The sequence below is a fragment of the Falco punctatus genome (assembly GCF_963210335.1).
Source record: "Falco punctatus genome assembly, chromosome: 13".
NCBI classification, from domain to species: domain Eukaryota; kingdom Metazoa; phylum Chordata; class Aves; order Falconiformes; family Falconidae; genus Falco; species Falco punctatus.
Window position 1 is genome coordinate 13,447,758 of NC_137593.1, and position 13,006 is coordinate 13,460,763.

The window sequence follows — 13,006 nt, forward strand, 5'->3', positions numbered from 1 at the left end:
GACAAATGGAAAGGGTACCACAAGGGATTTTTTATTATGGGAATGATTCCTTCCCACTGTTTATATTCCTTCTCTTCCAGCTTCTGAACTTCCAGAAGTTCCTAAATTCCTACCAGAAGCGCAGCATGTTGGTTCTCTCTGTCCTATCTGATGGCATAGAGATGTTTTATCTTTTTTCAGCATTTCCAGAGGGTAGGAGTACTGAATTTTGTTTCTTCCCCATGGAGTCATCTTAAGTGACACTGGGAGCTGGTTGTAGGTGGTAATAGAGAAGGGTTTGACTAGAATCTGGCATTTCAGTTTGGATGAAGGAGGTAGGGGCAGCCAGCCCTCTCAGCTGGACTCCAGGGAAGAAAACTCACTTTCTTCTCAGCTTCTTGCCTGTTTCTGAAGGCCTAATGGCTTCCAAGGCAGACTGCAGCTGTTTGCATGGACTGTGTGGGGAAGAGCAGGCTTGCTCCGGATTTCCTTTGTCTCTTCGAGATGAACCCATCCAAAAGCATCGTACAAAGGCTTTTCAGATGCAAGCATTGAAAAGGAAAGATTAAATATCCGCTGCTGGATTTTGAGTTCACATGTCCCATTCTTGTTAATCTCTGCAATCGGTACAATTTTAGGTGCTGTCTGCTTATGCTCAAAGCCCTTCTGTGTAATGCATATATTATGGACAGGTTTATGAGGGACATGTTTAAGGGAGCTCTGTGGTTTCTCTCCCCACTCTTTAAGCCTACCGTGATGGAGCAGATTTCCCTGTCATCTCATGAGCATGTTCCTGACAGTATCACCATGCTCATTACCGCATCTGCCCTGTGGAGCTGAGATGCTAAGATGAAGTTCTGCCTTTTAACCATTGCTTCTCCCTTTGTGATCTGACAGCACCCAGGAACATCAAATGCAACCTTCACCCCATTAATGAGAGCATCTAGTAAATGTCGGTTTCTGTGACTGCCAGCTTATAAGTTGCATCCTGGAAAACCTAGAAACACAGGGAAGTTTAATTGCAGTGAGTGAATAGCTCTGAGAGCCAAATACCAGATACCGGAGTGGGCAGCAAGTGAAACTCTGGCAGTGTGCATTTATCTCAAATTACAGGAAATTGTGCTCTGTAGTGGTAATGGAGAAACCTGAGGTGGTATTTTGCCTATCAGTACTGCTTTGAAAGTATAAACCTTTGTTCAGGTCCCTTCCAAAAAGCGTAGAAACCTGGTGCCTGTTTGTTCCCGTGAGGTGGCTGTTCCAAGGAGGGTTTGACTAGGAAGAGCTGGTGGAGCCTTGACCTGCCTGAAGAAACGGGGTGAAGCAGTCGGGACTCTGGTAGCCACCCTCTTTGCAGGTCACCAGCAGCAGACCTTGCGAATATGGACTGTGCTGGCGTGGTTGGCACACCGAACTGTCAGATGCCTGTTCAATGCAAATGTGCTTCAGCTGCCACTTGCCTTCGTGGGTGCTTTCTGCACTCGTTCATAGAAATGAGCAGAATGAATCTTGGCAAAGGACCTTGGTGTTTTGGGAGTCAAAACTTGAGATTTGTAGCCTGCAAACATCTACCTTACTCCTTGTGTTCACAGATCCAGGCTATGCCAGTTACTGAAGGCAATGAACTGGGCTGTACTCTTCTGAGCCATCACCTTCGAGGCTTGGAGAGCTCACACAGCTGCCTGTAGGCAGAATGACACTGCCATACAGATGCTTTTCTTAAGGAATCTTAATGAAACGAAAAAAGAACATAACAGAATTAAAGGATCACTGTGTGGGTGGAGGAACAAACACATACACTCAGAGTTAAAAAATTGTCTGCAGTGATCAAGTAGCGTCAAATAACCAGATTCTGTGTTGTGTGCTTTGTCTCAGCAGGATGAAGATGGTCTGTGCCGTGCTGTTTACGCTCTGGCTGCACATGGTCACCCTTGGCAGTGGCTCAGGTAAGACATGGCATGCAATGGGTTTGCCCGCTTGTTGTAGGAAGAACTGATCTGAGGCTGGAGAAAGAAAACTGGCTGCAGTGATTTTAAGCATTTACAGTATTCCTGGGTGAAGTGGTCACGTGTAAAATACTTTAACGTTGTGTTCATGCATTTTGCTGGTTCTATGTGAGTATTGTATAATGCTCATGCTATGAGCATGGTGTAAACAGGTGCATTAGCAAATAGCAATAAGCACCACCTTGACCTAAAAGTGCTTTGCACATTCAAGCTGCCTGCTTAGTTGGTATTGTTATACCCCTTCTGCAAGGGGTGAAACCAGGGCTTGGTATGTGGCACTGACTTGTCACTGAGCTGCAGGCAGGACCTGGGCTTGAACCTGAACTCTGCTATTCCTGGTTGGATCCGGAGGGGGTTGAAATTCCAGCTCTTGCATTCTGACTCATGCCTCAGCAACGCAAGGGGAGAGGGGAACTTCTCAAGTAAGAGAAGCTCTCATGCCCGTCTCACTGAGTCACTTTCCTGACAGGAAATATGTTGTCATGCTCGCAGCTTCTCTGGCACACGTTCAGCCCAGCTCTTGTGAAGAGGCAGATTGTGCGTGTCTCGGCTCCGGACTTCCTATTTGGGGGTGGAAGGAGACAGCATGATTTGCAGGAGATGAGTGGAAAGGGGGAGGCGGGGAAAGAACAGGCGCTGGCTTTATAGGGGGAAATGTTCAGAAATAAGGCCTGTGCAGGGGATTGAACAAGTCATGTGTGTGTGTCGTCCCCCCCCGCCTCGAGCCCTTGCCCCTCTGCGGTGCTGGCAAACAAAACCCTGAGCAGATGAACAGCTCTTGTATTGTTATCTCTTGGACCATGCTGAATTACTGCAGCCAGATTCACAACATGCACCTCAGGTTCATTGCAGAGGCTGAAGGCTGGGAGGCTTTTCTCCTTAGGTTGCCCAGGGGCTGCAAGCAGTCACAGTAGGCTGTAGTCTTTAGTAGGGGATGCCCCATTCTGGCTAACAGGGGTCTGATGGAAGTGGTGAACAACGGGAAAACAGCAAAGGAGAAATAATATACAGCCCAGATCTCCTCCGCTAAGTGCTAGGTAGTAGGAGTACCTGGGGAAGGAGGGACCCAGTGATGTGGATCATCACTGCTTGCTGGGAAAATCCCTGCTTTGCATGTGCTTCTGGACGTGCTGTTCTGCTCTCCACCAACGCAATATCCTCCTCTTGCTGAGGCAGCGTTAGAACACCCCACGTGCAGTCATCTTGGGCTTTTTCAGAAACAGGAGGTAGGTGCGACTGAATCAGGATTGCCCAGGAAATGTTAAAGCGACTCTATAAGCTGACACCATCAAGTAGGAGCTGTGAAATGAGCACCCTAGTGTTTGGGTCACAGAGGCTTGTGCCAGTTGATCTCTCAGATTTCTCCATGCATTTCTGGCAGGTATTTAGTGCTTTGTAAACATTCTTCCTTTAGCATAGATTTTCTGTATGTCTTCCTTTAGCATAGATGTTCTGTATGGGATGGTTAGAGCCCTTGTAGACTGCTGGAAGAACATGAGTGTCGCAGGACATGTGATCAGTTAAAATAAATTTCTTCTGCAAATCCACTGTAGTATATGTGTTTAATTTGCTGCAGCTTTGTGGATGAGAGACCTGCTTTTCAGTTCTGAGCTTCCTTTTTGTTTCATGGACATCATAAACCACTTTAGGCTGTCAAAATATCTTTTTTTTTTTTATTATTTTTATTCATAACATGCTTGGATGGTTGTTTGTACTTGGATGGAGGGGCAGCCGTCTGTGCAGCCCTCTGTTACTCTGTGGGGTTTCCTGGGACTGGCACCAAAAGGCAGCTGAAGCTCGTTTCACCCTTGCAAAGTTGTAAATACAGAACAGTGTGGGAGACTGGACATGCTCTGATAATGTTACAGCATTTGGGCTTGCTTTTTATTCTCGGAGCCGGGAGCATCGGTGAGGGGAGCAGAGCAGAGGTTATCCAGAGAGAATGCAAAAGGGCTGTGCACGGTCTGCAGCTGCCGTGGTGATCTCCTGACACGAAGCAAGGCCATGAAGATGAGTAGGTCTCACTGGGGAACCTGGCTCCTGGGATATCAAGATGTGTAACTTGGTGGGGATTTGTCATTTCAGCTGGATCTCTTTATGTGCTTTGCTCTAATAGCCATGTAATGTTGTATTGTTGGGACCAGCTCTCTCTCCAGCCCAGACTGGCAGGGGCAGAAGTAGGAGTCCTGTCGTGGTTTGCTGCCACTTCTGCCTGCCTCTCCAGCCCTTCCTAGGGGAGCAGCACAGTCAGCACCAGTGACTGGGGACTGCCCAAGCCAGGGGTACCAGCTCTGCTGAGTTCTGAGCTCTTTGAGCTTACAGAGGGGACGAGGAGCCAACATTTACTAATTTTCAGCCATAAACCACCAGCACTGCTCTGGCTATAGTGCAGATGGCCTTTCCATCCAGTTCAGCCAGTATGGCTGACAGTCTCCCTGGCGGTGTGTCAGAAAGCTTCAGCGTTGTACTTCACTGTACTTACTGGAGAGACAAATCTGCAAACTTTGTTCTCCTCCCAGATTTTACAAACAACACTGTGGCTCTAAACATCTGTTCTTTGGGCTTTGCTGTTTCTGCTCTGTATGGAGGCTGGTGCTGAAACAAAATCATTTACTGAAAGGGAGTTGCAAGCTGGAAAGGGAAAGAAATGTGATCCGAGTAGTGTAGAGTGAAAGACTTGGAGTCTGAGACTGAATTTGTGCCTGAGCCTGCTACTCACTCGTGCTGTATGTGTGGGCAAATCTCGTCTTGAGAATATACACGATCTGCAGTGCCTGGGTTTGAATTCCTTACTCGTGACCTTTGGGACACTGTTTGCAATGGCACTTGGGGTCTTCTGCTTTCCTTGCCTCAGCTAAGCCATCCCTAAGATGGAAATAAGGCTTAGATCTCTGTGCTTGTGTTGTAGGGTGCTTAATGAACCCAGATGTTCTGATACCCAGAGAAGGATAGCAAAAAATGATGAACCCCGTTTCGATCCTACAATGATTTCTTTGGCACTGTTGAAGTAATATAAGTATACACAGGCTTAAAGGAGACAAAAAATGAGCCAGACAAAGAGCATAACAGCCAGTATGAATACGGTATGATATCTTCTTGTTTCCAAATAAAGTTGGCCTATGTTAGACACTGACGTACTTAAAAGATGTAGCTGCAGTTGTGCTCCTTGTTCCACTTTTCTCTCTCTGCTAACCAGGCTGCTTTCTCGTTCTCTAAGAGCTCTCAGCTTTTGCAGGGTGAGGGCTGGGGAGAGCATCGCAGTTGGAAGTATTGTCTCGGGGAATTAGAAAGGCAGAAGAATACTGGTGCCAGGAGAGCCGGAGCAGCCTCATACTGATTATCTAAAACACCCGCCTAGTGCGAACAGGTAACTGCTGTGCATAGTCCTTTGATGGGAGGAAGCATCATGTTTGCGTAGGAGACTCCTCTGACAGCTCTGCTGGGATCTCTCAGATGTGCTGTGTGGTAGGATGCACCCAGGACTGGGGCCAGCTTCTGCCCAGAGTGACACCCCAGTGTGGCAGGCAGTGGCTGTAAGGCAATCAGGAGCCTCTGTCCTGGAAGTTTGATATCAGGCTTTGCTGTTATTTGCTGGGTTGTGAGCATGTCTCTTGCACTTCCCCATACTAGAGTCTCTCAAGCTCTGGTTTTGTCCCCTTGGAAGTCAGCTCCAAAGTGCCAGATGTGACCAGTGTGGATTCAGGTGGTGGCTGGAGCAGCAAAGTTCTGACTGCAGCAAGCCACAAACAGAGGTCCGGCTCTGGGCGTCAGAGCTGCCGCTTGCAACATCTCTCCCAAGTGCCGATCTGTGCTGTGTGTCTCACGCTTAGCAGAGAGGCAGAGCAGTTACTTATGGCCATGGGAAATTTGCAGATTAATAAATTACTGTCTGTAAAACACTTTGAAGATAGAAAGCCCTGTGCAGCTCCTCAGGATTATTACTATATAGCTCTTATTCTACTGATGGGGTTCCAGTGGCCTTATTTTCCTTATGATTTGTGACAGCCCCAGAAGCTGAGAAGCTTATTTTAATGTGTAAAGTCAAAAGAAAAATAGATTAAACTGCATTATTGTTTTCTAAAGAGACTAAATCCCTCCCCCATCATCTTCTCCTGGGATTTCCTGACTTCCTCCTACTCTTCCAATCTCAGCTTCTTGTTGTCTTAATTTAGGACATGATTTTATAACCATCCCTACCCATCTGTGAGTTACTGCGGTTGTAGAAGTTTATGGGCTTGGGGGCATGAAGTTATACAACAGCAAGGGTGTTGCAAGGTGCATAGCCCTGAAGGGGAGGGAAATAAAACCTGCAGAGCAGAGCTGGCCTTGGGTGGAGGTGTATAATTGCAGCTGCCAGCTTCCCTCCACAGCAGCCCGTGTTGTGCCTGCCAAGGAGATAAGACCTCACATCTGCTTCTTGTCAGCTGAGGAAGTGGCTTGTGAGAGGTGAGTTTTGTGTACGCATCAAGGTGATGTGACCCATCTGCATTGAAGTGCTGAAATATGTGGAGGAAAGCAGCCTGTTTAGGGTGTGTTGCTGGTGTGATGTTGGACAGTTGCTTTTGCTCCTCTGTGTGTATCAAATAGGGCATCAGGGGACATCAGGGACCCATCTCCTACCCTCCTTATCAGTCATGTCCCCCTGCTGCAGCTGCACAGTTGTGCACTCAGTCTCGTACATTTTGCTGCACACAGGTAACTTGTGCCAGAGTCGTAGACCCTTATGGTGCATTTTACTGCCTGCTGCATTTTTTCAGTTCCTGTCCTCATCCGAGGACAACTGCTGCAGTGGGGTTTTTTTTATGCAGACGTCCCTGTGGATGTTTGTGGTGAGCAGTGCAGAATTCTTGACTGTATTTTAAAGCACGCGACAGAGACCCAGGTTAGGTGCAATAACTAGGCTGCATGCATTTAACTAAGCAAGCCTGTGGTAGAGCCAGGGGTTGAGCCTGGATCCCAGTCTGGTGTCCCAGGCACACAGAAGAGCCCCTGCCAGCTTGAGCACAGCTCTGTGGTGGGGCTGATCAGGTAAACTTGCTTTTCAGGCTGCCTGTCCTACAGATAATTTTGTAATGGGCCATTCCGTTTCCTCTCCCCGTCTCTCTCCTCCTCCCGTGCTGCTCTGCTTTGCTTCGTGCAGCAATTTCCTCAATGAAGTGGGATGGAAAGTAGCTATTTGCTCCTTTTCTCCTTCAGGCTTTGAAGCAGTTCATACCCCTACCTTTATCGTTTTGATCTCAATTTTAAAAAAAAGCCTCCAGGAAATCACATCAAGGTTGCTAGAGAAAACCAAATACTATTTTTTTTTTTTTTTTTTTAATGGCCTAGTTGCTGGAGGTAACTGAAATACTCTGTGTCACATGCAGTAAACACAGCTTTACGCACAGAGAGTGAAGGCATGGAACTCCCTGTGGAGCAATTTTAAAAGACCCAACAACTGCCCCTTATGTTACAGGCTGTGCTTAATTAGTTAAGGAAACTTGGAAGTCAGGAGCTACGGACTCCATTACAGAATCATTGTTTTTTGGATGTTGTGCCTTGGATGCTTCCTCTGAAGTCAATAGAAATTTATGCAGTTAGCTTGTTTTTTGTGAATTTGGCAGAAAGGCAGACCGTCACACCTGTTTAAACTAGACTTTCAGGATCTAAAGTTAAACAACCACAATATATAAGTGTTTTTGGAAATTATGAACCATTCTGCAACAGAAAGTCCTTTTCCGTCTTCCTTTCTCGGCTGTCCTAGCTATTTAAATGATAAAAGTGGTTGAGGAGAGAGAAACTTCATCCTTGTGTACAGCATTCAGTGGAGCTGCTTCCACGGGGGCATCACAGCTCAGCGGCAGCACAGGATGGACGCGGTGAGATTCGGGAGAAGCGTAAAACGGTGTCGCTGGTGCCATTGCAGCAGAACCACATGGATGGGGCTGGGCTGTGTGCGCTGTGTGTCGGAGCTGGTCACAGGGGGTTTGTGCCAGTACCACTTCCACTTACTTGCTCTGTTGGAGCGGCTGTGGGAGGAAGGCAATGAGGTTATGACAGGCCCTTTTTGATGTGTTTGCACTCGAAATCAGATTATAAATTCCTACAGTCTGTGCAGCTTCCAGGCTGCCTGCAAGGCTGCATTGAGCTATGACCAGGTTTTAGGCATTCTGTGACCGCTGTTGTTGCTGCAGAGATAGTGGGAGCAAATGGTGAGGGCTAGCTGATCTTGGCTAGGGCTAACCCACGTTCTCTGTCGTTCCCACCAATTTCAGTGTGTTTGGATCTGTGTCTCTTCTCCCAGTTCAGGAAGGTGTTCTCATTTGGTTTGTTCCATGCTGCCCTCCCTGCGCTGCGTTGGGTACAGACCGCTGCCCTGTCACACTGCCTGACTGCTCAGCTGCTGAGCGAAGTACACAGCCGGGGAGCACGGGGTGGTCTTGTGCAGGATGCGCGTGTGAAAGGAAAAGCACAGACACAGCGGAAGAGTGGGTGCTCCTGGCACCAGTGTACATGGAAAGCACACCCATGCATGGTGGCCAGCCACAGCTAGAACCTCCTGTGCTCACAGCGCGACTCCTCCGTTCAGCCCGGCATCCTCTGCTTCCTTCTCACCGACTGCTGTGAGCTTGAAAGAGGGGGGGGGATTTTTGTTTTTAGGTAGTAATGATTAATTCTCACTTAATCGCTTGGTGTGACCAGCTTTTCCTGCCTTTTTCGTGCTGATTCTTGCATCAAGCTAACTGCTGGCCTGTCTGCGCTTCCTGGGTGGAGGCTGACTCCTATCAGTTTCGCTTTAAAGTAATGCAGCAGGGGCAGCCAAAGAAAGTAGGAAGCTGTTGAGGTAGTACAGCCCCATCTGATGCCGCTGCTGAAATGGTATGGGGAAGAGGGGTCTGCCGTGTCATTCGGCTGGCAACATTGACGGCTTTGTGTCCTGCTGCCACTGCACAGTCCTAGTCTGCATGCAAGGCAGGCTCCCTTCCAAAATTAGAGGCAATTAAGAAGGGCACATCAGTTTGGCAAATGACAGGGTAATTTGTGCCGACATGATAGATGGCTTCTCATAAGGATGGCTCTTTATTTCTTCACAGAAATTTTAACTAGGGGAAGCTCTTGTTTGTAGCCCCAGGGGAGGCAACGGTTAGAGGCAGTGTGGAGCTGGCAGAGTTTTGGCTGTTGAGAATTAAGTACCTCCATTTAAAAAAAAAAATATGACTACATGGAAATGCCAAACTGAGTCAAAATGGGACAGCATTTCTTGATGTGGCCTTACTCAGGTTTTCTTTTTTGATCTATGGGTTAAGCAGTTTGTCTCTTCTTAAAAAATCCAAATAATTGCACCTATTTAATCTCTCTTTTGATGTGTAGGTGCTTGTAATGGGTGCTGCAGATGCATCTTGGGAACATTTCAGGTGTGTGTATTCAGAGCTCTGTTAAATCAGTCACAATAAGGGGTAAGCAGTGCAGTAAGTGAAAGGTTGGGAAAGGTTTCCAGAAATGGCTGGTTTTTCCTTTATGAAGTTGAGCAACATAATCTTTTGCCCCCCCTCTCACTTTCTGCTTTCCATCTGGAGAAACCACTTTCTTCAGCTTTGTTTGGCTTCTGAGAAGGAGCCTGTTTTGGGATACCTGGTGTTTAAGGGTGTTGTAGCACCAGATTCAGAAACAGGACAGACCCGACTATTTCTGTAACAGAAGAGGTTTCTGTCCCTTGCATCAGTAATAGATACCCTTATAAACACAGATTGCAACGTACAGCCCAAGCAAGGAAGACGTTTAGAATTAACTGCCAGATCACCTAGTTCCCAGTGTGCATCAGGGAGCAGCAGTAGTGCAGCAGCCCGCTTGTATCTTCATCTCAAGGCACATGAAATCAAGATGGGCATCCTTATTCTAACCTTTCTGTATGCACTTGCTCTTCCAATGCTGGAGACGGGTGTTTCCTTCTACCATGCAGCCTCCCTCCAGCCTGTGTAATCCCTCATCCCTTTTGCCAAGCAGTGCTGTGGAAACGGGACCCCTTGTTGCCTTTTCCCGACGTTGTTTCGGGTAGGTGTTGTGGGTCATGGATTGTCTTGCTGTGTGATTACAGAGCACCCAGCAGTAAGAGGGGTCAGTTGAGGCATCTGCAGCACACCTCATCGGTAATGAGAAAAAGACGGCTTTTCAAAAGTGTTTTGCAGAGGCAATTCTAGGGAGTTGTTTTTGTGGGGTGGTGGATTTTTAGAGATTTTTTTTGTATCCCTGAGTCACGTACGTAGTGCTCCCTTTGCTACAGTATGGAAGTGACTATGGAGTTGCATATAGCTCCCCCATCTCTTCACTGGTTTCCATTTGTTAGTGAACCTCTGAAGTCAGAGCATGAATGCTGATCCCACTCAATTTAATCAAGAGCTGCCCTTAACTCCAGCAGCTGTTTTGTGCAGAAAACATTTCAAGAGAGAAGAAACTCACTTTCTAGGTTTAGCTAGTGAAAACAAGTGTGAGTTGCTGCAAATGGGCACAGCACCATAGAAGTTGGTTCTGTTTCTCACAATTAAAATTGGATCCTTGCATCTTCTTTCTGCAATGCCCCCTCAAATATTGTTGCTGGAGTCAGGATATATCAGAGTGTGCATGTGTATACATATATATATGTAATTTTTTTTTTCCATGGCGGGAGCTGCTTTATGCCAGTGAGGTTCAGTGTGAAGTCATGCCATTTTTCAGGCTATCTCGAGTTTAGACTGACATCCATCCAAGTAGCTGCATGCAAATGTTAACAGCAAATAGACTCTGAATATCCCAACAAAGATTAAAATAGTGGATGGGGCACAAAATACGGCAGGGAGCTGTTGGATGCAAAAAAAATTTACAACAATAATAATGCAAGCATCCCCTCTGCTTTTACATGTGTGTGAGGAGTGCAGTCAGCTGTCTGGGCTTGGCCCATTCACTGGGGTCTGCTGCAAAAGTGCCACCGTGGCAGAGGAAGCTGTTGGCACAGGGAGAAGAGCCACGTCACAGCCAAGGAGGAAGAGGCTTACACATCCCTCAGGTGTGTGTGAGGGATGCCCTGCAGTCCCCTCACGTGCCATGTCAGGCAGATCCCAGCTATCTCAGGCATAAACCACCCCCAAAAATCAGAATATCAGTACTACTGTCAGGATGGCGTGGAGAGGAGGGAAGTTGTGTGAAGCACCACAACTTCTGTCCTTGGTGTTTTATGCATGAAGGAGGTCTCAGTCCAGCCTGTGGTGTTTCTGCCATCTCTGCTGTGAGCAACGGGTTGTGGCTTTGTCCCCTGAACCCTTGGAGCTCTGCTGGCCTGGCTTTGCCCTGGCAGCCAGGAGGAGCCCGGGTGGCAAGCACAACCTGCCATCTGAAGCTGCACAACTGCTCCTGCGGTCTGTGGTGTTTCCAGCACAGTTACGTGCTGTGTTTGGCATTCAGCTCAGAGCACGCAGCACCCCAAGGCAGGACACAGGTGGGGAGTCTTAGGACTAGCTGTTTGGTGTGATGGTGCTCCTGAAGTCAGGTGAATTAGCCAGCTCTGAGACAAAATCTCCAGGTACAGCTCTTATAGTAAAAGAACAATAACAGTTGCCTCTTCCCCAGCCAAGAAGACGAGGCCCATACGTTGCTTTTGAGTAATCTAGGGAGAAAAAAAGTAAAATAATTGATTTATTTTCAATAACTTATTCGGGTAGATTGGGTAAGTAGTTTTACAATGCTGATGTATAAGCTGTTGCAAAATGCAAAAGCTGTTCATGATTGCAAATCGCATTGATCCTGACTCAAAGAATTTCAGTACTGTAATGTTTTGTATAGTTTTCTTCCTGTCCAGTCCTACTATTTGAAGTAATAAGGGCAATTTGCTTTTATACAGCGAAGATGAGATGCCAAATTTCAGGTGCGGGGAGGAGAACCCAGGTTCTTTTTTTCTTTTTCTTTTTACAGATTACAGACCTGGATGTGCTGCTTTCAGAGGGAAAGCCTTTCTTTATAAAAACAAATGCCGTCCCCCACCAACAGTAGTCCATGCTTTAGCATGTAATTAGCAGGCAGTCTCTGGCAGGGTCATTTGTCTCATTTGCTACTCTATGGAAACTTGACCATGCCTTATCCCAGTTGCTTGACCCCACCAGCATAAAGCAGTGTTCTGGTTCCAGTTGCCCTTGACCATGGTGCTGACTATGCACCTTCCTATGGTAATAAGGTTTCAAATAGTGGGTCGTTTTGTCTTTCAAAATAAGCCTTGGCACTGGTTGTGGTAGCAGCCATACTGGATGGTGCTGTGCAGTTTTGAAAAACATATCTGTATGGGTTTTGGATGATAAGCAATGGCACTCTCCAGCCATGGGTTTGGGGCTCCTATGAGCAAATATTTGTATTCTGGGCAGTTTCACAGTCTCTTCCTAGCCCAGTTCACTCTCTTCCTCCTGAAGCAGCACACTGTCATACGCGTGTTTGGCATACCGCAGGAAGAGCAGTGCAGTTTGTATTTACATTTATGTGTAAACCTGCCAGAAAACATTTCTATTCTTACTGGCCCAGATTTCTTCTCACTGTGACTAACCATTGCTGAGCCACAGGAGTTAGTATTTCTGCCTTTAAGCACTGTGGGCCCATCTTCCTAAAGGTTTATCTCTTTACTTTTTAAAATGAAGTATGAATTTGGGGCCAAGCTACATCCTGCTGTCTATTTAAGGAAGATAAAATGTCAGAAATCCTGTTTTGCACCTGTGAAATCAGTTCAGAAGAAACGGGCTCAAAGAGTATATTGTATTCTGGTTTTCCTCTTGGCATGAGTTCTAATATCTGCAGACTGGAGAGGCTTTGCGGTGTTGTTTGTGGTGTGCCTGTGATACGCTGAGACGCACTCCTGGGGACCGCTGCAGGCAGCATACCCCTCTCCCGTTCGACTCACTTTGGGCTCTCAGATATCTGGTTGCCCTAGCTAATGCCTCCCAGCAGCTACAAGAGATGTGCTGGGAAGCATGCTGTGCCATGCTTTGCCTTGTCAGCATGGGGAGGCAGGAGATGCAATGACAGCAGCTTCT

At 47.1% G+C, this 13,006-nt stretch overlaps 1 protein-coding gene across 3 annotated transcripts in view; it reads left to right on the forward strand.

Moving 5' to 3' along the window:
• Positions 1–13,006, forward strand: part of IL1RAP (interleukin 1 receptor accessory protein) — a 45,285-nt gene that overhangs the window by 14,263 nt on the left and 18,016 nt on the right. For 2 of the 3 annotated variants that reach the window (XM_080409433.1, XM_080409434.1), the window contains exon 2: positions 1,855–1,922. In XM_080409433.1, coding sequence (XP_080265559.1) covers positions 1,856–1,922 — 67 coding nt within the window. In that variant the 5' untranslated portion in view covers position 1,855. Of the gene's footprint in view, positions 1–1,851; positions 1,923–13,006 lie in introns of all 3 variants that reach the window. The other variant, XM_080409435.1, reaches the window with a different exon arrangement.